The 25,368-nt window shown below is 37.5% G+C and overlaps 1 protein-coding gene across 5 annotated transcripts in view; it reads right to left on the reverse strand.

The window, feature by feature from the left end:
• Window positions 1-14,294: 14,294 nt before the first annotated feature.
• CCDC141 (coiled-coil domain containing 141) overlaps window positions 14,295-25,368 on the reverse strand; it is a 224,240-nt gene continuing 213,166 nt past the window's right edge. For 4 of the 5 annotated variants that reach the window (XM_059394247.1, XM_059394251.1, XM_059394249.1 and 1 more), the window contains one exon: window positions 20,266-25,301. In XM_059394247.1, the coding sequence (XP_059250230.1) occupies window positions 25,034-25,301 (268 nt within the window). In that variant the 3' untranslated portion in view covers window positions 20,266-25,033. Of the gene's footprint in view, window positions 16,344-20,265; window positions 25,302-25,368 lie in introns of those variants that run through there. The other variant, XM_059394250.1, reaches the window with a different exon arrangement.

Genomic DNA, 25,368 nt, shown 5'->3' on the forward strand with positions numbered 1-25,368 from the left:
ACCTCACACCATGTAAAATAAATCTCAAATGGATTAAATATCTAAAAGTAAAAAGAACACAATAAAATACAGTAACAGGTTATAGGAAAATATCTGTGGAACCTCACAGGTTGGAGAGATCATCTGAAGCAACCCTAGAAACTCAGATGCCTTATGGAAAAGACTAACCAATGCACAAGGTAAATAATTTTGTATGACACAATCTACCCTAGTCAGATTCCAAAGGTTGAGGGAATATTTGCATGTATATGTCAGTGAAGTGCTGAGTGCCTCAAAACACAGAGGTATAAGAATAATATATTTTTTTAAACACTGTTTGAAGTGGGAAAATTTTGGAAATAATTTAAATGTCAGTCAACAGGGAATGACTGAATGATTTATGGTATAACCATGGTATGACTACAATCCACCAGTTAAAGATGAGTTAGACCAACATATTACCCCAGAAAGATGACCATAACAGTAGGTGAAAACCAAGTTGCAGAATGATAAACAATGCCTATCATTCCAGATCATAGCAATCAGTCACAGTCATCTGACTTGTTTGTCGTTTGTTTGTTCTGCTATTTTCTTGATTATTGCCTGATTCTCCCGCTGGGCTGTAAATTCTATAAGTGTCTTAAGCAACAAAATCTGTTTAGTTGGCTTTTAAATCCCTGACTCTTGGGACAGTGCTGTACCAGACAGAAGATGATCATTACATACATGTTTAATGAAAATTCATGCTAAATTTCTGGAATGACACAGAAAAATTATTAAGAGCATTTTTTTTTTTTTTTTTTTTAGAGAATTGGGCCTATTGTCTCAAGGCAAGGGTGAAAACTTCTTCATTTTTACCTTATACCTGTCTGAAGCATTTGATTTTTTGCCATAAGCATATATTATTTTAATTTAAAGAGACTAGGTATTAGGGTAATATATCCAAAACAAGTTATGAAATTAAAAAAAAATTAAAACTTACAAAAATCTGGCTACTGAGAAAAAGATAACAAAAGATTTTCTCCATGAAAGACACTGCCTTAGATGGCTCTTCTGTGACTGAAAGTGACTAAAGGCTGAACCCGAATCCAAACAAGGGAAATTGTAATCATGCAGGGGAAGATGCCTAATATACTGAAGCATTAGTTATGTTATTTGGGTGTATGTATACTTTTATAAAGAGCAAAAAAAAAAAAAAATTCAAACACTGACAAAAAGCAGTTATGACCATCACCACCATAAGTAAGACAGGGCAGAAAATGAGCCTTCTGGAAAAACCTTTGCTGTAGGTCCTGCCTCCCTTGGACATGACCTTATCTTCCGCAGGCCCTCTGGAAACTCTGTGTTGCTGTAAACATTTATTTTATTAAAGTTTTCATTTTATTTTGTATTTTACATCTGTTTTTAATACATAATGTAATAATTAGCCTTTGTCATTTCATAGTAAGCATGTAGTAAATGCTCAATTTGGAAGCTCTTGAGAGATGTGATTTGCATGGCCTTTTCTACACCTTAGCCATACAGTTCCTGTCCTGCTGGTCTTAGATGACATTCATTTCTCTCCCACTCCAACTATGTTTTGCATTTTGTCCTCTCCAGATCTCTTCCCTGGAGAGTTGCTTTTCTTCTCACATCAAAAGACTCGTTGAAGCTACAACTCCTATAATCACATTTACATGGACAAAGCCTAAACATGCATTCTATAACCATATGTACACTTACCTTTTTTCCTCCAGTCTCACAGGAAATGGGTCTGTTCCTCTTTGAGGTTAGACCAATATTCTGGATCATTCTTCTCTTGTCCCTGCCCAGACTTATACTATTCCATTTATACATTTAACCTCCCCTTTCTGAAACTTCTGCCCCTTACCTCTTAAATATATCCTGGTCTTGTCTTAAAAGCCAAAAATAATAGAAGATACAACTTTCTCATGAGTCAGCACTGCCCTCTGGGTGCCATTCCATCTCTTTTCTTCTAATAACCACTCCAACTATGATAGCAATCTGCATTAATTAAAGGTCTGTCCCTATTATATGCCAGCCACCATAGCTGCCACACCATATATGTTTTCTCATTTAATTTAGAGCTGAGGGGCACTTGGGTGGCTCCATTGGTTAAGCATCTGCCTTCAGCTCAGGTCATGGACCCAGAGTCCTGGGATTGAGCCCGTATTAGGCTCCTTGCTCAGCGGTGAGTCTGCTTCTCCCTCTCCCCTCTGCCTCTCCCTTTGTTTGTGCTCTCTCTCTTTCTCTGTCAAATAAATAAATAAAATCTTCAAAAAATAACTGAGCTTATTGCCACATTTATTGCTTCATTTCCTACTCATTTCATTCTCTAACTTAGCTTTTCTCCTCATTCCTCTCATGCTACTCACATTGAGTTTTCCAATGTCTTTCGTATCTATAAACCCAATGGGCATTTTTTCCCCACTTTTTGGCAGTATTTTTGGTTGTCACTTGTTAACTAATTCTTGATGCATCCCCAGCAGGTTGAAATGGGACCTTTAAAAATAGAGTATTTTTTAATAATGCATAATAATATATGATATACTAGAGAACTTCAAAATGAAATTTACTAAAGGAAAACTATATTGAATGATGGAAAAGTCAGTAAGTTCAGAGCACAGAACTTGAACTACACCTTAGACTGTGTCTTCCTTTGGGTTCATATTCTTTAATAAAACATTTTATTTATGAACAACACTTAGATTTTCCTACATTCCATCACTGCACCACCAAAACCTACTAACTTTTACAATTCCTCTTCTACCACTTTTCTCTAAACTTGAATCCCATGAGACCAAGGCCTCTGGAGATGCCCTCTTGATATATTCCTGGCTCATTCCTGGGCAATCCCTCTTCCTGTCTCTTTCCTCGTGTTAGCTCATCTACCTTCAAGGCTTCAATTACATCTTAACGACTTCAAAATGGTGTCTCCGACCCTCTCAATTCCCGTGAACTCTGAGTTCGCTTTTCACTGTCTACTTGGTATCTCCAAGAGAATATTAAACTCAAAATACCTAGATTGAACTCATTATAAATCTGTTCCTCTTCTTGATTTTTCTCTCTGAGTTAGTAATGTCACAATCTATCTCATCACCCAACTTAGAGCATGGGAAGTTGTTCTTCCCTCTCCCTCATGTCTGCTTCTGAGAGGTCAATAAATGGTTTTAATTCTGCCACTTAAATATATCCCAAATCTTTGCAATTCTGTTACCCACAGCCACCCTCAGATCTTTATTTCTCACTTGTGCTATTGGATTTAGTTCTTAACTGTCCTTGGCTACCTCCAATCTAAATGCCACACCAAAACCCAAATAAGCATTCCACAATACAAGTTTCATACTACTTCTCTGATTTAAATCTTCAGCAACTCTTGGGAACTCTACACTTGAGATACTAACAATCCATTTTCCTCCACTTCTGACCTTCCTGCCTCCTCTTTTGACTTTGCCCAGCTCATGGTCAGGTGCAGCATTGCCGACAACAATGCTTGACAAGCGGGAAGTGCTTGTTATGGGCTGAATTGTGTCCCCCTCCCCCTTTGGCAGTTCATATGCTGAAATCCTAAGTGCAAGTACCTCAGACTGTAACTGTATTTGGAGATAGAGACTTTAAAGAGGTAATTCAGTTAAGATGAGGTTATTAAGGTGGGCCCTGATCCAATATGACTGCTGTCCTTACAAGAAGAAGAGATTAGGATAAAGACATACACAGAAGAAAGACCAGGTGAAGCCACAGGAAGAAGAGGGTGATATACAAGCCAAGGAGTGAAGCCTCAGATGAAACCAACCCAGCTGACACCTTGATCTTGAATTTATAGCCCCTAAGACTATGAGAAAATAAACTGCTGCTGTTTAAGCCCCGCAGTCTGTGGGACTTCATTAGAGCAGCCCTCACAAACTTACACAGTGCTCAATGAACTATTTCTGGAGGAAACAAACAACTCTACCAGGGAGAACGATCAAGGACTCTTTGGTGGCTGCCTTCCTCTGAAGCTCTGAAGCTTGCTTTAAGGAAATGAGTGCGCCTAGACCAGGTGGGCCTTTCCAGCTGCCCATTACATTACCTCAGTAGCAAAAGACAGCCCGGCTTTTGGCCCTCACTTGGCATCTAGGTGTTAAACGTATACTCTCCTATTTAAAAAGCTAAAGCATTAGCAGTAAAGTTCTATCGTTAGCAAATTCTTTTCACCTTTAGAGTGAGAAACACTTACCACCTGCATGTGTGGTAGCAGATTGTGGTGTGGGCTGGGAATGCTTATGGAGACCCAGAGGGGGAAACAGTCTTATTCACCCTGTAGAATCTACACTCAGTAGAGGTTAGCAAAGTAACAAGTAGAAGGCCTAATGTGGGCTTGAAAACCCTCTAAGCTTTGAGAAAATAAAAAGCAGGCCTGACATCCAGAAACCGGCAGGCACTCACAGCTGGGTCTTGGGTCTTTCTATTGAACATAAACAACTTCACGGAACAGCAACATAAAAGAGGCGACTCGGGAGCCGTGATGGATGGAGACGGGGACAAAACTGCCCTATCACGTCGTCTGAACACACACATGAAGATTGTCCAAGCCACAGAAATGATTCAGCCATCCCCTCCCCTGGCTCAGGAGAGTGACTTCTGGCCAGTTTATCACTTTTACCTCTATCCGGTCCTCCTGTTCTAGAGATAAAATGTAGTTAAGATACTGAAACACAGATTCACCCCTAACTCCAATCCACAACAGTACACTAGACATTCTCCAGCTTCACCTAAAGCAAAGCCAAAGTCCAATCATAGTTATCTCGAACCCCCTGTTACCGAGGTGCCCCATGGTTCCTTTTGTTGCAACAAGGAAAGCCCCAGCATGTTTAACCATGGAAATGTTCCTGGCAGCCTGTGGCTGGGGGGCATTGATGTTTTATGTCTATAGATAGTGATAGATGCATGCATGTGTATATAACATAAAGCCTGGAAATATAAATGACATAACATAAATAGTACTTGTCTCTGAGGGGCATAGACTATAGGCTAATTTGATTTTCTTATTTTTTGCTTATCTGTATACACTCTGAGTTTTCTACAATGAAGATTATTGCTATGTCTAATAAGAAAAAAGCTATATGAACTTGAGAAATGACATGCAAGAGTAGAATGGAAAGAAGACCATTTTAACAAGTCACGAACATTTTGTTCAGAAACGGAGTGCAGAAAAAGGAGTTACCGAGGCAAAAGTTGGCTTTCGTCCCTTCCAGCGCCATCTGAAAGCGGTCAGGCTTGGCATACTCTGAAAACCCCACATCCACCGAACCACCATTGTGTTAGTAGAAGCACGTCAGGCCATCCGAGCCTAATGATAATGAATTCAAAACATACTCTTCTAACTGCAGGCTCACAGAGCAGCCCTTTGAGTGGTGATTTGGCTCTGCTGGTAGCTTGTTATATGTGCAACTGCTGAGTGACTGAACTCTGCACCTGAAACCAAGGACGTACTATATATCGGCTAATTGAATTCAAATAAGAAATCCCATATTCAATTTTAAGCGGTGATTAGTTTCAGCAACATATCACCTGTCACATTAATGAATGCTAATAGATATAATTTTATTGCTTTTGCTTCCTCTTTGGTTTGCAGGTTTTTGTTTCCTAGTTTTGTAAACATAAAGGACTTATATTTAGCTTAGTACTTGCACAAACTGAAATAATAAGGTATTAAGAGCAATGTAAAACAGTTCTTGGGACCTGCAATATATTTTTTTCCTTTAAAATAGATTTATTTTTCTGCAATATATTTTTCCTTTAAAATAGATTTCTTTATTACTCAAGTTTTGAGAAACAGGGTCACAACTGAAAAATCTAAATGATGCTTAAAATAACAGCTCTATTTATGGGTAAGAACCATAATTTGATAGACTTCATATTTTTACCACTTTCTTTTTAGAGCCATAAAAAAATAAAAAACTAATTGACTTGATCTTTTAGAAAATCTTTAGGTTGACAGAAACACTGAGCAGAAAGTTTTGAGAGCTCCCATGTATCCCTTTCCCACACATACAATTTCCCTTATTACTAACATCTCTCATTAGCATAGTGCATTTGTCACAGCTGATAAGCCAGTATTCTAGATACTGCAGGGTGGAATCATCTCTCTTTCCCGGAGGTGGGCAGGTCTGACACATTCTAGGAAGGTTGGAATTTTGTCTAGTACTAAAAAAAGAAAAGATACTTGGGATTGCTGATATAAGGCACACGTGCAATATTTAAAATGTGTTCACGGGGCACCTGGGTGGCTCAGTGGGTTAAGCCTCTGCCTTCAGCTCAGGTCATAATCCCAGGGCCTGGGATCGAGCCCCGCATCGGGCTCTCTGCTCAGCAGGGAGCCTGCTTTCCCTTCTCTCTCTGCCTGCCTCTCTGCCTACTTGTGATCCCTGTCAGATAAATAAATAAAATCTTGAAAAAAACATGTGTTCACATTTAGAATTATTCATAAACAATGTCAATTTTCTTTTACTACAATCTTAACCATCTCCTAACATCTAGCAATCACCAATAGTTTACTGAACTAAAAAAACAAAAGGAAGAAAAAAGCCAAAACCCATGAAGGTGACTTTACCTGAAGAATAGAGTCATCTTGTTATATTCTACTTTCCTCATATGTAAGGGGGAGAGAAAAACTGGATAGGAAAGGGAAGGTTTTTCTTAAGCTACTAAATTTCCATGCTCCCTGGGAGATCAGTAAGGGTTTCCAGAGTGAAAAAGCCACATTCCTGGGTGCCTGGATTGCTCAGTTGGTTAAATGTCTGCCTTCGGCTCAGGTCATGATTCCAGAGTCCTGGGATCCAGTCCTGCGTCCTGCATCGGGCTCCCTTCTCAGTAGAGAGTCTGCTTCTCCTGCCCTTCCCCCATGCTTGTATTTTCTCTCTCAAACTCTCTATCACTCAAATAAATAAAGCTTTTTTTAAAAGCAACATTCTTTGAGAGTACACTATAGACACAGATTTCAACAGAATTGATATCAATGATACTTAGAACCAAGCAAGTATCTTTTTTTTTTTTTTAAAGATTTTATTTATTTATTTGTAAGAGACAGAGGGAGAGAGAGCAAGCGAGCACAGGTAGACAAAGAGGCAGGCAGAGGCAGAGGGAGAAGCAGGCTCCCCGCCGAGCAAGGAGCCCTATGTGGGACTCGACCCCAGGACCCTGGGATCATGACCTGAGCCCGAAGGCAGCTGCTTAACCAACTGAGCCACCCAGGCGTCCCCCAAGCAAGTATCTTTTGACTGCAAAATAGATCTAGCCTTTTCGCCAAAAAAAAAAAAAAAATGGCATCCTTTACATCTTTTTTCCTATCAAATTCCAGGAGAATGTAGACTCCAAACTGAAGAATTTTACGGGCTTCTATTTGATATATTTGGTTAAGCATTATCATTATCATTAAATGGGGAGGTGATATGTCAGAAATGTTAGCTCTACATAACAAATTTTTTCAACTAAAACCATTCAGTAATCTACCCAGGATAGTAACAATCCGTTTAAGAAAAAACTAATAAAGGATAAGGTTAAATAATGAAACAACATTTTTATGAAGTCCATCAATTGGTGGATTTTATTTTCCAAATTTTGTTGAACAAAGCACCTATGTTTGATCCTCACCAAGCCCATGCTAACTTGAATCTTTAGAACAGTGATTTCCAACCAGAGATGATTTTATGCTGGGGATATTTGGCAATATCTGAAGACATTGTTGATTGTCACATCTGGTGGGGGGTTGCCTGCTAATGGTGTCTAGTGGCTGGAGGCCAGAAATGCTGCTAAACATCCTCTGAGGCACAGGACAGCCTCCCTCCAGAGCTAATAGTGCCACGGTTGAGGAGCTCTGCCTGGGAGGAACACACCGTGAAAACCACAGTTGACTTATTTTTCACTAACTTCAGCTTAAAGTGCACAGATACTTTATGGAAGGCTCTTCTCAAAATCCAAGCAAAATGCAGTTTCTGGTCAATGTACATAAAAGCTGAAAAACTTTTAAAGGATTCTACTACATTAAAGGGCATAAGAGAAATGTATTTATTGCTTCTGTTTATTAAGCATATCAGCATGCATATTGCCTAAGTAAAGCCCAACAGTGATCCTTCCCTTGTTGATTTGGTACATAACAGGACACTAATCAAGATTCCTGCAGCTGATGGTCTATCACAGGGTAGCTGATTCAGTGTAGTTACTACTTCCCTTTGAAACTGCAGCTGCTGCTGGGCCCTCTGGCTCACTTTGAAAATTGGTGGTTCTGAAAGCTTAAGATACTATTTTTACTCTTCTTATTTGGCTGTGACCTGTGTAACTACGTTCCTGCTTCTCATTTTCCTTGGTTTGGTCACACTGGTTGGGAATGGATGTGTGTGTGTGTGTGTGTGTGTGTGTGTGTGTGTATGTTTAGGACAAGGGGAGGGATTGTAGTTCCTCAGACAAGGCTCAGATAATTTCTCTTTCAGGATTATCTTTACGTGGAAAACCAGAATTTATGTTTCACAAAATCGGATTTTCCTTTCATATGTATTCTTTATTAAACAATCTTTTCCTTTAATTTAAAAACAAGGAAAATGATATTTGAATATGTTGGGCACTAAAAAAATATCTGGGCTTAAGTTCAATTTAGAAGAAAATTAAGAATTTTAGAGAAAACATGAATTTATATGAACCATTCAGAAGGGAGTATTAGAATATATAAAAGCTTATTTCAAAAGAGATCACAATAGAAAAATAATTTGACTTCATCTCAATATAATGAAGATTAAATATTTTAATTTGCCAAACCCCTGGGTGACTCAGTCAGTTATGAGTCTGCCTTCAACTCAGGTCATGATCCCAGGGTCCTGGGATCCAGTCCTGCAACAGGCTCCTTGCTCAGTGGGGAGCCTGCTTCTCCCTCTGCTCCCCCCCATGCTCGTGTGCTCTCTCTCTCTCTCTCTCAAAAATAAATAAATAAAACCTTTAAAAAAATAAAAATTTTAACTTATCTGACACTGTCACTGGGCTTTAGCTTAAAGCAGGTTTTGTGGGAACAGACATGCTGATAACCCCGTTTAAAGTGCTACAGTCCCATGAAGTCATCCATGTATGAAGTGTTTCAAGATTCTACATGCTAAGCATGATGAAATGAATTTTTAGGTTCCATTCTGTCATAACATGTCACAGTGTCATAGAAGGACAAGATCTGTGCCAACTAACTTCCTCTTTTCTAATACAACAATAATTTTTCATCAAGTACTATGTATGATATTTTCAGTTATTTTATCATTCAAATGGTTCATACACTGCCAACAGCATTTCAGCATTCAAGGACCTTGACACTGGGACTTTTGGAGGTTGAATAAGAGCCTGACAGTGTTTTAGTATACCAGGTTTTTAGTTGACTCTATGTGGAGTCTGACAGCTACATATAAATTTTAATCTCTGGTGAATAAAGAGAACATTCAATGACTACCAAGGAGTGTACTAGGCTCACCAAAGAAAGTTCTTATCTGCCTAATGCTTCCTAGAGAGCTTTTTTTTAAGCTTTACCCTAAAATTTAGCTGGCCTCTAGATCATTTGGCCCCCAAATACCAAGTCCTTCATAATATTATCTGCCTGCACTAATGAGAAAATCAAGAATGCACTTGTGTGTCTAAAACCCCTTGGAGATCAGTGAAAGCTGGAAGCACTTTTAGAGGTGGTATAATTTATGCCATTATTCACAGGCAAAGAACATGAGGGTCAGAGATTTTAGTTGCTTAAGCCCTCAGAGCTCTTTTATAACAGAGCTAGGATTAGAATTTAGGTCTTTAGCTCTTTAAAAGAGTAACATTTAAAAGGAATAATACAGAACAACCCATATCTTTAAAACAAGTGCTCATTTCTATATGAAGGCAAGGTGATTAAAATAGGTTCAAATGCATGATGTATTTTATCAATGTAGTGTTTCACTATTTTAATAAGCATTGTTTAAGAATTTCAATTAACTTGTAAAAATGTACATAACAACCTCAAAAAAAGAAGCATATGTTTATACAATTTTAAAAAGATTCAAACAAAAATAAATAAAAATAAAATAAAATAAAAAAGATTAAATGCTGCCTGTAGGTTTCTCAGAGCAGCCTTAGTAGAGGGGCTGAGTTTTATCTCATCTACTTTATCTCCAAATGGCCATTCTAAATTAGACATGTAAAGTCATATCTATCATTAAAAAAATAAAATGAAAATGAAAGTCAACTTTGGTTATAATTTTTTTCTGATAACGTACACAGTGTCATATAATTTAAATAACAATGATACTCATTTTAATACATATGTCTACGTTATTAAAATAGAATATGAACTTTGTATTATATATGAAGTCAAAAGTATATGTAGTGTTAATTACAAAATTTCCTTGGTAATCTCTATTTGCAAAATTTCCTTGGTAATCTCTATTTGCAGAAATGGCAGCAGTAGATTGTGATCACAATCTTCTAAAAATTAGATTGATTACTTTTATTGCACAATGTTTAAGTGAGCGCACCATAGCTCAAGATTTTAGGTCATTTGAAATAGCATAGTCTGGGAACTCAGCTTAAACTTTCCAAATAACATAGGATGTTGGCATCGACTTATTGACTATTTATCCTCATTGGTGAGACATATAAATCTGAATGTAACTGCAAGTAGTTTCTGATTTTCCCTCCCAGAGGAGTTATAAATATAGAGAATATTTTCCCCATTCTGAATAAAACTTTGGCACATTTTTGAACAGACAAATACTATAGTCATTATGATATATCTGACCTGAGATGGCCCTATGAGACTTAGTTAGGCAGCACCATGGGTTTGGAATAAAGAAGTTTGCTATTGTCCTGGTACCTCCTGGTTTTGCAGAGTTCTTGGTGGTGTTGCCTAAATCCTACACATCGTCAAAACTATCTGATTAAACATGTGATGCATAATCTGAATTCATTTTCAAACAGGACTCTACCACTCTCAGAGTAGTCTGTATCACTCTAACTTCTTTTAGTGTTTCTTCTATAGAAATCTGTCAATGTATCTCAGTGTTTCTATGGAAACCAATGTTGAATTCTTCCATTTTGTATCTTACAAATTTGGAGCATGGATGTAACCAGCATAAAATTATTACATTCAATGCTTGAACTCTTTAAAACCCAAGGTATTTTCTAAAACAGTGTTTCTTGAACTTTAGTATGCATAACAATGACTTAAGAATCTTGCTAAAATGCAGGTTCTGATTCAGTAGGTCTGGGGTAGAATCTGAGGTTCTTCATTTTCAATAAGCTCCCAGGTGATGTTGATGCTGCTGGTCCTTTGTAGCAAGACTTTAAAAGATACCAGATAAAATCAAGCAGTTGACTCATAGCAACTTATTTTTAGAATATATAATTCCATAGCAGTTGTGAAAAAATATTTTTCTCCTACTTTATAGTAAACTCTTCACTTAAAGAAGAGCAGATATTGGGGTGCCTGGGTGGCTCAGTGGGTTAAGCCTCTGCCTTCGGCTCAGGTCATGATCTCAGGGTCCTGGGATGGAGCCCCGCATCGGGCTCTCTACTCAGTGGAGAGCCTGCTTCCCCCTCTCTTTCTGTCTGCCTCTCTGCCTACTTGTGATCTGTCTGTCAAATAAATAAAATCTTAAAAAAAAAAAAAGAAAAAAAGAAAGAAAGAAGAGCAGATATTGTTGTGCCCAAATTTCTAGACCCTCCCAAAGACGACCACCAGAGTCCAGAGTCAAAGCCAAACAGCAAGGGTCGTTTATTACGAGTTCGAACCTGGACCTCCGCGCACTCGTTGCCGGTGACGCTAAGAGGTCCCGAGCTCAGGATCACAACATCTTTTATACACTATTTTTGGGGAGGCAGGGATTTAGCATACATCATAGTATCTTGTAACAAATCGCCACATACCGCGGGAAAATCAAAAAGGAACTCTATAATATGACTGGCGCGCTACAGAGCGGGAAAGGGCTGAGAACAGATTATTGGTTAGGTCAAAGGGCTGTCATTCTTCAAACTGCTGAGTTGGCGCCGCTAGGGTATGTGTCACCTCAGGATTGACCGGGGTCTTCTTGTCAAGCCGCAGGGCGCCAGATGGTTGTTATCTTTTGGCCTAAAGCTGGATGGGGGGTCTAGGAGCAGTCATTCTGTCATGTCCAATTCCAGGTGGGGGTTTCTCTGGCGTCAGATGGCTGTTATCTCTTGGCCCAGAGCCGGGGGAGGGGTCCGGGAGCAGCCATTCTGTCAGGTTCAATTCTAGGTGGGGGATGTGTGGTTACAGAGTGTCTATAGAAATTCTGCTGGTATTTCTCCATCTCCTCATGGGTTAGCAAGCGAAAGAAAGTACAGAAGCAGAAATAGCGGTAATGGTTATAATTTAGGCATCTAAATATAAAAGGCTGGGGGCTGCCAAGTGTAAATACACAATGGAGAAATGTTCTTCTTTTCTATCAATCTGAGATTTTGCAGATTGGCTCACACAAGCGAAATCTTAGAGGTTTCATCGCAGTGTCTGCGTAACGTGGAGGAAACTTCCCTGAAGCTAACCCAAGGATTCTCAGGTCCATCCTGGTGGAATGGTCACTTGGAGACTCTGAGGAGGCCTGGGATGACTTTCTGCACCAAGTACTTGTAAAGCTTTCAGATGACAACCATTATGGACATAGATATAATTAGTTGCATTCCTGTATGAGTTTCCAGGTATATATGGATGTGTATGTATATGTGTGTGTTTACTTCAAAACAGAACAGAGAAACTAAGAAGAGAATACTTAACAACAACAACAACAAAAAACCCAACGCCCTAGAGAAAAACATTATAACACACAATTGTAACTGGGTTTGCTTTTCCCCTTCAGCACCGCAATTGTTCCCATCCTTCATCCCATTTGTCATTATATAATGTTGTTATAGCTATTGTTTGTCATCTCCTCTTTACCATATCACCTGTTTATTGCCTTAGATAATATTTCCTGTTTGTGTCTGACATGGAATTCTATTTCAGGGAATTTCACCAGCACAGTTCCATGAACCTGAAAAATATTTAATGTAACCTTTGGATTAAGTGATCTATACAATTAGTGACTTAGTGCCCAGCAAAATAGGTTTGCTATTATTTCATCTCTCCTAGACATTTTCTCCTTGAAATTAATGACATGGCAAGAAAATAGAGGAAAAAGTGATTTCAATAGCTAGTATTTTTTTTTCATAGAGAAAGGATATGCTCACTGGTGAGCATATAATTCTGAGTGTAACTGCAAGTGATTTCTCATTTTTTTTTTTTTTCTCTAAAGGAGTTTAAATAAAGAGAATATTTTTTCCCATCCTGAATAAACCTGTAAGGGCCTTTTTAGCCAGAGTGATGCCATCCTGATTAAACAGTGATTTTGTTGTTTAAGCAGTAAAACTTTAACTGACCCTGCCCACCCCAGGGAACTTACTTAAAAGCAAGTCCTGGAAACCAGCCCCAGGTAGCAAAATCCAAATGCAAGGGTGGGTCAGGCCAGGTGGAGACATCCAATCGGTAGGGGCGCATACTGTCTCCCTAGCTACCAAGGAGTATGGGCCCCACCTTTTGGGCACCTTTTGGGTACCAATTCTGACCAAGATAGGCTAGTTCAAATATCTACTATAGGGTAAATTGTAATTCAATTGGTCACTCGTGTGTGACCTAGCATGACTGGGCAGCTTTCTCTGTGTGTGTTACAATCTTATTGACCACCTGTGCATGGCCAGGCCCAACCACATGGTCTTTGCCCTTAAAAGCTAGTATGTAAGGCAGAGAGGGGCCGCCTCTTTGCAAGAGACGGCCCCGAACGGTTGGTTTGATTCTCGATGCGTGGCGCGAAATAAAGCTTTGCCTGACCTTCGCTTTGTATCAGTCTCGCTCCTTTAATCATGGACCCATTATTGGGGGACCTTTCAAACCTTTGGCATATTTTCAAACAGAAAATCACTTTATAATATGCGTGGCCTGCTGTGGCCCTAAGAGATTTAGTGGGGCAGCACAGTGGGTTTGGAACACACAAGTTTGCTATTCTCCAGGTACCTGTTTTGCAGAGTTCTTGGTGGCATTGCCTAAATCCCACACATCATCAAAACTATGTGATTAAACATGTGATGCCTAAACTTGAATTCATTTTAAAACAGGACTCTACCACTCTCAGAGTAGTTTCCTGTGAGGAATCAGTAAATTTGAAATCAGAAAACTGTCTTCACGTACTTTGATTACTGTCCAGTTATAAAACAGATCACTATTCTACAATGGAATGTTAAATAGGAGTATATTTCCTATCAAATATTAAACACCATGATTTTTCCTCTTGAATTGAGCAGTTGCATTTATTAAGAGCATTTGTGAGTCAATATTTATACAAGAATAAATACCCCTTATCTGCAAGAGGCTGAATGAACTAATCAGATTAAATGTATTACTTTTACAAAGATTTAATGTTTAATGTACAAAGAATTACATTTTAAGAAGCTCCCAGTAGAGCAAAGAAAGAGGTAAGTAAATTATGCTGTTTCTAGGTACTTAGTAGACATAATATACATTTCATTATCCACATGCATAAACCATTAGCAGTAGAAAAGAAATGAACACACAAAACATTTGTTCTTGAAGTAATCCTACATGCTTTAATAACTTTAAGAAATGGGCTAGAGAAATTCGCCTTTAAAAACCACATTTAGTACTTCATATGGAAAATTCAAATACAATAGCCAATGGATTAAAAAAAAACAACAGCAGCTTCTTGATCATGATTTATGATATTACATTAAAATAAAAGTAACATCTAAGTTCTATTTTAGAATAACTCCTTTAGGATTTCTATCTATAAGGAATATAAATGGATTTGTATTTGAAGTTGATATATGTGTATATAGATTGGAATTGTATTTTCCTATTTTGATCTGCTACTTGGGAATTCTGTTTGAAATATACTGGTTTTTAATTATACATTTATAAAACTGGAATTTGGCTGAGTATTTATCTTGTAGGATGTAGTATAAATACATGTCTGTATTACACCATGCTAAAATAAGAAAAGTCTGTTTCTTCATTAACTCTTGGTCATCAGTTGCTCATAGAACTGGTCCCATCAAGTGTTTCTCCAAACTCAATGCCTCATACATCACCTGGGCACTTTATATATTACCTAATTCGTACAGATAAGAACTCATACTAACAAAGAGGTATACACACACACACACACACACACACACATAACATTTGTATCACAAAGATCCAAAACACTTGAAATGGTTTTTATTAATTCATAATGATTCTAATGACAGGTGATATTCCATGCTATATAACTATGGTTAAAACAACTAGTGACAATTTCTCACATTTAAAGAAACTATAGATTTTTCGCATTCTAAGACTCCCTGTGAGATAGCATCGTTCCTCTAACTGGCTGATGGGTTAGATGTGAAAGCAGGGAATGGGACTCATGTCCCAAGAAAACTAGGCCCTGTACCTGAGATTGTGGTCCTAACTTGCTCATGTACACTTGTTATGGTCCATTTTTAATTGTAATAGTAAATTAATATTTGTTCAAATTCATATTTTGTTGCTGTAGGTTTGAACAGAAACTACAATGAGTACTCTCCTTGCATATGTATTTCTAAGTCCTGGATGGGATCTTAACAGTACTTCACTGTTTATACAGTTATCTTTACAAAGCTTTTGATAAAATACATGTTCAGTACTTGACTTTGTGGTGCATCAGTTAGCTTTCTTTTACGTGGTAAAGAATAAACCATTCTATTTTAGACGAATGATGCATGTGATCAAAAATCTCCTTCAAGAATAGGGAAATAAAGAAAGCACTTCTAGCTAACATTTAGAAAATACAAAATGATTAGTTTCATTGAAGTTCCCAATTAAATGGAGGTCAAATTAGTCATTTGTATTCTACCCTTCAATTAATTAATAGACCAAGATATGACTTCATGGCACTGATTACTTTGAAAGTACAATACAATGTCTGACATATTTTAGTTCTGGTTTCTATCAAAAAATCTTAGACTAGCAACATAAGTTCATTCTTGCTTGTAGGAAGTACTAATTCATGAAAGGTACATTCATTCTTGCAGTGTAGCAGAGTACCAGCCAATAAATCGTCCACTCTGGGATTTGATTTTCTTCTAATATTAAAATCATTATTGTTGGAGAAAGCTCAGCTCTACAGTTCTCTAATTACAATGTCTTTCTAATTTTTCTCTCTTGGTCCAGTGATAATGACAATGGCCAGTAAATGATCAAATTTGATTTATGTTCCACATCAAGTATCCCGTTGCTCTGGTGAGTGTCATCTCCTTCAAATAATTTATTTCTTTCGAAATCCCCAAAATATCATAGGAAGCTGCAAGAAAAATCATTTGTGAAATGTTGCAAGAGGGAAAATGTGAAGTGCAAGTGTGAAGCGTTGCAAGATGACAAATATTCATGATGTCTCAAACAAATTTATGGTAAAGGGACAAATTCATGTAGTCTTCCTTTGCCCCTGCCCCTGAAAATGCTTGATTCACTGTGATTCATCTACTGCTAACTCCCTGCCTTTCTCCTGGGTGCAGTTGTTGTAGACCTGCTTCTGGTAAACTTGCTATGTTCACTAATTGGTTCCAAGAGTTTTTGGTAGATTCATTGGTAAAAAAAAAATCATGCCATCTGCAAATAAAGATAGTCTTATTTCCTCTTTTCCAACCTGCAATACTTTTATTTCCTTTCCTGTCTTATTCACTGGCTAGGACTTCTAGTACAATGATGAGTAAGAGCTGTGAGAAGACATTCTTACCTTCTTCCCAATCTTAGGGGCAAAGTGCCCAATCTCTTGCCATTAAGTGTGATGTTAATTACAGAGTATCTTTATCAAGCTGAAGAATTTCTTCTGTTACTAGTTTTCTGAGAGTTTTTTTTTTTAATTATCATGAACACATGCTGAATTTTGTCAAATATTATTCCTGAATCAATTGACATAAGTGTGTGATTTTTCTTCTTTTGCCTGTAGATGTGGTGGATTATATTGATTGATCTTTGAATACTGGACTAGCCTTCATACCTGGAAAAATCCCACTGGTGTATATAATTTGACTTATTCATTGTTGTATTTGATTTGTTAGTATTGTGTTGGAAATGTTCATGTCTATATTCATGAGAGATACTGACTATAGTTTTTCTTTCTTTTAATATCCTTATATGGTTTTAGTATTAGGGTAATTCTGAACTCATAGAATGGGTTTTAAGTGTCCTCTCTACTTCTGGTTCTTGAAGAACATTGTGGTGAACTTTATTATTCCTTCCTTAAATATTTGGTAGGTTTACCACTGAAACTATCTGGGCATAGTACTTTCTTTTTTGACAGCTTATTTATTATTGCCTCAATATCTTAAAGAGATATTGGTTGTCTCTTTTTACTTCTGTGAGTTATTGTAGTTTATATCTTTCAAGGAATTGATCCATCTCATCTCAGTTAATCAAATTTGTGGGCTTAGAGTTTCTTATAGCATTCCCTTATTAGGCTTTTAACATCCCAGGATCAGAACTGATATATTTCTATGTTTTCTAAGATATTTAAAAATTTCTCTTGAGATTTATTTTTGGCCCATGTGCTGTTTAGAAGTGTGTTGTTTAATTTCCAAATATTTGGAGATTTTCCAGCCATCTATCTAATGTTTAGTTTAATCTTGTTGTGATGTAAGAACATACATTGTATGATTACTATTCTTTTCCATTTAAGTAAGGTCTATTTTACGGTCAAGAATGTGGTCTATCTTGGTGAATGCTTCATGTGAGCCCAAGAAGAACCTATATTCTGCTGTTGCTGAATAAAATACTCTACAAATGTCAATTGGCTCTAATTGCTTGATAGTGTTCTTTTAGGTCATATATATCCTAATATTTAGGTGTTAGTGATCCCATGTATTGAATTTCTTTCTTTTTCTTTACACTGTCATACCACACCTTTGTACTTAGGTTCACATATCTAACCACAGTTTCCCTTTGTCTTTCTTTTTCTCATTTTTATTACATACTGCCTTGTTTTTTCTTTTTCTTGTTTTTGTATGTGCATTATCATCAACCAAGTAGTCAATTCATTAGGAGTCTTGCTTCCTTTAGAATTCCTAGCATTCCTAGCACATAGGGGGCACTGTTCACACAGAAGATGAATATAACTGCTGAATGGAATGTGCCAAGATCCCCCAAATCAAGAAGAGAACTGAGGCCCTCCAGCATACCCTGGAAATGCTGGCTTGAAAGGCTGTTTGGTGTTTATCAATGAATGTCTCTGGGAGATTCTTCACCAAAGAAAGTCTTGAATTAACTTTTCTAGAACATGGTCCTTGTATTGGCTGCTATGACAAAGAATCATAAACTAGGTGGTTTTAAATAATAAATTTTTTTTTCTTTCTCAGTTATGAGGGCTAAAAGTCCAAAATCAAGCCATTGGTAGAACCATGCTCTCTCTGAAGCCTCTAAGGAAGAATAGTTTATTACCTCTTCTTGTTCCTTGGGGTCGCAATCTCTGGTGCTCCATAGCTTGCAGAAGCTGACAATGCCACTGATCACTGCTTCTTTTATCACATGGCCTTTTCCTGTGCATCTCCTTTGTCACCATGTCTGTTCTAGTCTTCTTATAAGAACACTAGGCACTTGGGTTAAGGCCACCCTGATGCTATTCAAGCCAGTACAGTCCTCTACTTGGTAATGAAAAATGTTATGCAGACACTTTTATTGTGGTCTCTAACTCCCTCTCAGGGGTCCCCACATGCATTTCCTGAATCTAGAGGAAATTCACAGTGAAAGGGAGGATGAAACCCACAGCAGACACTCGGTTTCCTCACCCTGATGTTTGGCTATTTTTCCCTTCCTGTCCTATATTTCCCAACACTTAGTGAAACATAGCACACAACTCTTTCAGGTTCCTGCATATTCCATTTCCTCATAAGAATTTATCTATTTTGGTGGAGAAAACATTCTTATTTAATCTGATAACTGAGACCAGGATATGATGAGAAATTCTATTGTTCCTTTAAGAGTAATAGAAATGGTAAATATTCATTTTAAGAGGCATCTTCTGGAGCTGCATTAACTTTAATCAAAGGCAGGCCTCTAAGAGTCAACATGGCAACGGCTGCTAGGGAAGGCACTTCGGAGCAGATGGGCATTTTAGCTTTTCCAATCCTGCCAGGTAACTGGTTTCCTACTTTATCTGCATTTCCAGTGGCCCTGTTTGCCAACAACTTGTTTGTGTGTGGGTTTGCATAATACTTATTACAAAGAAAGGCTCTCTGGCATCATGAGAATAATATGGGTTGGAGACTATTCACTATGAATGAATTATGTTTCTCTATATTTTATCCTTTGAATTTTTATCTCACAAGATTTCATTATATGATTTTTTAATGCTAACATGAGATTAAGAAAAATACCATTTTGTAGTTGTTTGGATCAATGAAGTTCTTGGAAAAGGACAGTTGTTGAATGTCAAAGGGAAAAGTTTATTTCATTAGCTAGCTCTGGACCTGTTATTTCACTAGTATTGATATTTAAGTGGATCCTAAATGGAAAAAGCCATAGCAGGGAGCCCTCTGAATACAGACTGAAAACGTCAAAGTATGTAACTATTATTGCTCTGCTTTAAAGAAAAATCAGGTTGGATAAATATTTTCTAGCTACTCCTATGGTTAAAATATGTTTCAATTTCAGCCAGTCTTTATTGTGCTAATTGGAAATACATACACACAAACACTCTTTTCTATACAACTCTTTGTATTTCTTTTTAAGGAAATACTGTATTGTCCTTTAAGGAAAATATGATACAAAAAGGAGAATCCAAAGAATTGGATTTGCCAGGTCCTGGCTCATACAGATTAAATTGCCATTGAACAGAAGAAAGAGCTATCTGGCCAAACACTCAAACTCCAGAATCAAAGATGGTTCATCTGGAGGAACGACATGCATCCAGGCTTCACCACTGATGTTTGGCTGGTTGATGGTGTTATATAAACTCTCACCAACACAAGCAACAGTGATGTGGGGATTCATGGGTAAAGGCCAAATTAGCATCTTTGTGCTTTCCATTTTAAGGCTGAATTCATACACAGCTGATAACATTCAAATCTCATCTCATGTAATGAAAGCAGAGAAAATGAATTGTTTTGCTTTAAGCAGGACACTGTTTCATTTAAGTGAATGCAAATCTTTTGGCTCTTTGATACAGCTCAAGATTCTGCTCATGGAAAACAGTCTGTCATGCTTTGGCATTTGCACTGACATGCACAATATCAGAGAATACTAGGAGGATTTTATTTTGTTTCAAATAACTTATTTCATGGTCACACTTAAAATAATGTACATACAACAGGAAAGTCAAAAGCTTCAGATGGCAATTTCTAGTAGGGAACAGTCATAAATAAAAACAAAACAAGTGGAACAAGATGCTATACATTTTCCTTTGTTCATTTGAAAAATACTTGAATTTGACTTTTTAAATATTTACATATATAAATGAAATGCTGGTTTCAAATAAGATACAACCAGATTACCAAGATTATTGATTACCACAATAAAATACTGATGATTTGTATAATGTTCTAAAGAAGTACATACATTCTGGTTTTGGCATTTTGGACATAGTCATTGTAGTGTGCCCACCTACTTCCTGATTAGAACCTGATTCTGACCAGCCAATGTCCATAATAAGAAAGAATAATCAGGTAACAAATACATCTCTCTCTTTTTTATATTCCCCCACTAACTCTCTCCAGAAAAAGAAGTAAAAAACTAGGTTTATCTTGGTTTACCTCCAACAATAATTCAAGAAATATTTATTGAGTATGACTATGGCTTCGGTGCTGGGAGTATAATGATGAACAGGGCTGTCACAGATCCTGCTGATAAATATCTCGCACTCTAGCCTGAGAAGACTGATGCTCAGACATGCAATTTCAATGCTGTGTATCAAGGGACATGACAAGGGTAGCTCAGTAGCTGACAGTGTGCATAGCAGGAACATCTATACTGGACTTGATGGCTCAGAAGGCTTCCTGGGGAAGGGTGTGTCTCAAATGGACCAAGAAGGATATGTAGGATTATGCCACAAAAAGATAGGGTAGGATATAGTAAGGGAGATCTGGGAAGAAAGGACCCAGAGAGAAGGAAGAGCGTGATAGGTTAAGAACCCGATGAAAATTGTGACTTTGTGGGAGGATCAGAAGGGATGGAACAGAGATTAGGAAGGAGAGGGCAGATACTAAAGGGCCTTGTGTAACACTTGAAGACATTTAAACTTGAGTGAAGTGGTCAGAAGGTTCTTACAGTTATCTATTTTAAGCCTGCATCTTGATTATAAATGAGGGTTAACATTATTGAAAAAAATAACTAATTGTTTGCTACTTCTTTTTCCAAAGACTTTAGATATTTTAGAATACACAGAGATTTGAATGTAAGGATTCCAGCAGAAAATATCTCTGGGAGTTAACTGTGAAAAAAATTTTACCACAAAATGTTTATGTTTATACACTTTTTATTAGAAATTCAGAACTGGAAAACTCAATGATTTTGCCTTTTAGGAAGCTCAAAACACATTTTGTGTTGCACTCCTCTAAGGTGTCAAGTACATGTTTCTTTTCTTTTTTTTTTTTTTAAGGTTTTACTTATTTATTTATTTGACAGACAGAGAGAGATCACGAGTAGTCAGAGAGAGTGGGGAAGCAGGCTCGATCCCAGGACCCTGAGACCATGACCTGAGCTGAAGGCAGAGGCTTAACTTACTGAGCCACCCAGGGGCCCCACATGTTCCTTTTACTCTTCCTTGTCATTTACATTTTCTTGTTGAGAAGTATTTTGATATTACTTACTGTCTGGAATTTTCTCTAGAAGAAAATGGATATGGATGGATATATATACACATACACACACACACACACATATATATTAAAAAGGAAACATTTGAATTTCCTAGTTTTTCAATTTTAATCAGTAATTTTAGTACATAATTTCATAAGGAGAATTCTTTGATCAAGACAGAAATTTTACCAAAAGGAAAATCATACTTAAGTCTTTGAAATTAAAATATAACCGGAAGAATAACTGAATAGCTTATTATTCTTCACTGCTGTGGGAATTACTAGATAGTCAATTGATAGCACAAAAGAATACATAGGTAAGTAGGTATGTAAATGGATGGATGGATAGATGACCAGATGGATGGATGGATAGATAGATGAATGGTTGGACAGATAGACTGATATATAGGTAACTAGCTGAACTGTATCTTGAATTTCAGCATAATGCTTTTCCCCAATATTTGAGCTCTATGTGTGTATGCATATATGTGTATATATGCTTATATTTGATATATGTCAAATACATATTATATTTGGTATGTGCATCAAATACATCAGGGGTTTATACCTTATTTAGTCACACACTGTGGGTGGATGGCTATACATATATCCCACCCTGCTGCCCACTAACGTTTTCCATTACCCTTTAACTGGCATGCAATAGGTAAAGCAAACAAGCAAGTCCTATGCCCTAACAACCTCTAGCCACAAATTCAACTAAGACGGCAAAATGGGAAAGGGGATCTTACTAAATTAACAAGAAAGAGACAGAGAGTGGGACAGAAACTTGTCATTTGGTCTTGCCTGCCCTCTTTGGACATGACTAGAGTTTACTATTTCGCTTCAACATGGGAAAAGCAGTTAGGCAAGATATGTAAAATATGTGGGGGCACCTGGGTGACTCAGTGGGTTAGGCCTCTGCCTTTGGCTCAGGTCATGACCTCAGAGTCCTGGGATCATACCCCATATCGGGCTCTCTGCTCAGCAGGGAGCCTGCTTCCCCCTTGCTCTCTCTGCCTGCCTCTCTGCTTACCTGTGATCTCTGTCTGTCAAATAAATAAATAAAATCTTTTTTAAAAAGTTACATTAAAAAAAGTTACATAAAATACGTGAAAATGGACAATATGGATAGGAGACTTAAGAGGCCATGTGTTCCCTAGGACATTGTATATATAAGCTTTTAGATCATTTCTGTCAAAATGTGAAAGAAAATTAAGAGATTTAATTGTTTAATTAAATTGATGCACAGAAAAAAATATGTCAACTTTACTCAACCACAGATTTCATACCTTCAAATAACATTCAGTAGCTTTTTAATATTAACATGAATATATTACATTTAAATATTTTTATTATTATAGAAAGAAAGTCTTGCAGTAACATAATTGGTTCCTTCTCTTTATCAAAAATCTATTATAAATTATTCTTTCAACTGAAGATTTTGCTCTACCATGATAAGACTATGTTTAAAATTTTAAAACAGGGGCTCCTGGGTGGCTCAGTGGGTTAAACCTCTGCCTTAAGTTCAGGTCATGGTCTCAGGGTCCTGGGATCAAGCCCCACATCGGGCTCTTTCTCAGTGGGAAGCCTGTTTTCCCCTCTTTCTCTCTGACTGCTTCTCTGCCTACTTGTGATCTCTCTGTCAAATAAATAAATAAACTCTTTATTTTATTTTATTTTTTTAAAAGATTTTATTTATTTGTTTGATGGACAGAGATCACAAAGAGGCAGAGAGGCAGGCAGAGAGAGAGGAAGCAGGCTTTCTGCCAAGAAGGAGAGCCCAATGTAGGGCTCGATCCCAGGACCCTGGGATCATGACCTGAGCCGAAGGCAGAGGCTTAAACCCACTGAGCCACCCAGGCGTCCCATAAATAAACTCTTAAAAAAAAAAAAACCCAAATACTTCTCTCATTCATGTTTATTTTTAAAGGGAATCAAAAAGAGGTCCTCTTTTCTAAATAATATATTTCAGAAATGCACAGGAAAACTCTTTAATATTAAAGTGATAATCAGAAGAAAAGGACAGAATTCACCTTATGTAGTCTTATTACATACTTTTCCCCTAGATCATACTAAATGCACCCTCATAAGTTAATTTCAAGTCTTTGGAAAAGATACAATCTTAAGAAATTAGAAAGGAATTTAAGTCCCAATTTATAAAACATCACCTTTCCACATGGGAAAGGTTGGAAATCACAGACTAATACCACTCCATAAATATTCCAAAGAAACAACATATGAATGAGATAGTGGGCAGGAGGCAAAAATGATGATAAGTCACATCTAATAATATAATTAACTTCAGGCTTCATAGAATGCTTTCCATTTTCCAAATCTTTACAAGATATGCAAAGAAAATTCTTAATTGCCTGAGAGGTAGATGATAAACTCATTTTCCAAATGGGACACTGAGGCATAGAGATGTCTTTTCTACAGGCTGCAAAAAAAAACGGTCAGCAGCAGAATGAAGAGAAGATGCGGGAGGAACAGGTTGCCATTGTGTATGCATGGCTGTCCAAACCCTGACAGCTGCATGACAGGAATTACATCGGTCCATCTGCAGCCCGTGCCCCATTTTACTCTATGACAGGTACAGCTGATGGAAGTTTGAGTCTCCATCTAAAGTTGACAGCACATCTATGTGCCATTGTGAAACCGGTGAGATCAACTTGAGGAATGATTATTTACAGTGGCCTCCTCAGACTTAGGAAGGCAAGCTAGGTTGAAACTACATAGAATGTATTTCAATAAATGAGATTAAGACATGAAATGCAATGAAAGGACAACTGATGTGATAAGATAAATTACAACTTCTCTTCAATATTTCTCCTGTTATTCTACAGAGATGTTTATGAGTATAATTAAAAATAAATTCTCAAACAATTGGATTTGAAATTTAATTCATATCTCTCTGTTGATGTGAGCCTTGACATACATGCTCTTAAGTGATGAGGGAATAAACATAGTGTAATTGTACTGGGCTTTATATTGAATACATCTCTTTCTAGAATACAAAAATGTATGCTTATCTGCTGCTAAGAACCAAGCTCCTCAAATATACTAAAACACTATTAGCCGAGCAAACAATATGGCTAGAACAGGGGTACACTGGGAGGAGAGATATAGGAAGATGTGGGAGATGCAGAAAAATAAACAACCACCTTTAGGCTCATGAGAATGACGTCCAAGAGTGCCAACCCCGCAGTTACTGTGCAAGGACCCAGTACATGAGGGACACACTAATATAGATGACACACAGTGTTACCCAGTTTATTCTTGTGATTGGTGGCCTGTGGTTACCTGTCACGTGGAGGATGACATTGGAAGAGAGAATGCCACTAGAGTTTTGGGCCCGAGCCACATAGAGGCCTGCATCTGCCTCACATACCTTCGGAATGAACACCGAATGTCTTGTCTCCTTGTGTAAAACCTGTAAGTGCCCATCAGCAGACAATTTCTGGCCCTTCTTGTACCTGAAGCAGAGAGTCAGTTTTTAAAGTCAGGATCACTATAAATTCACATCATTTCTAAGCTCTAAAA

Source organism: Mustela nigripes, chromosome 3 (genome assembly GCF_022355385.1).
Source record: "Mustela nigripes isolate SB6536 chromosome 3, MUSNIG.SB6536, whole genome shotgun sequence".
Classification (NCBI taxonomy): Eukaryota; Metazoa; Chordata; class Mammalia; order Carnivora; family Mustelidae; genus Mustela; species Mustela nigripes.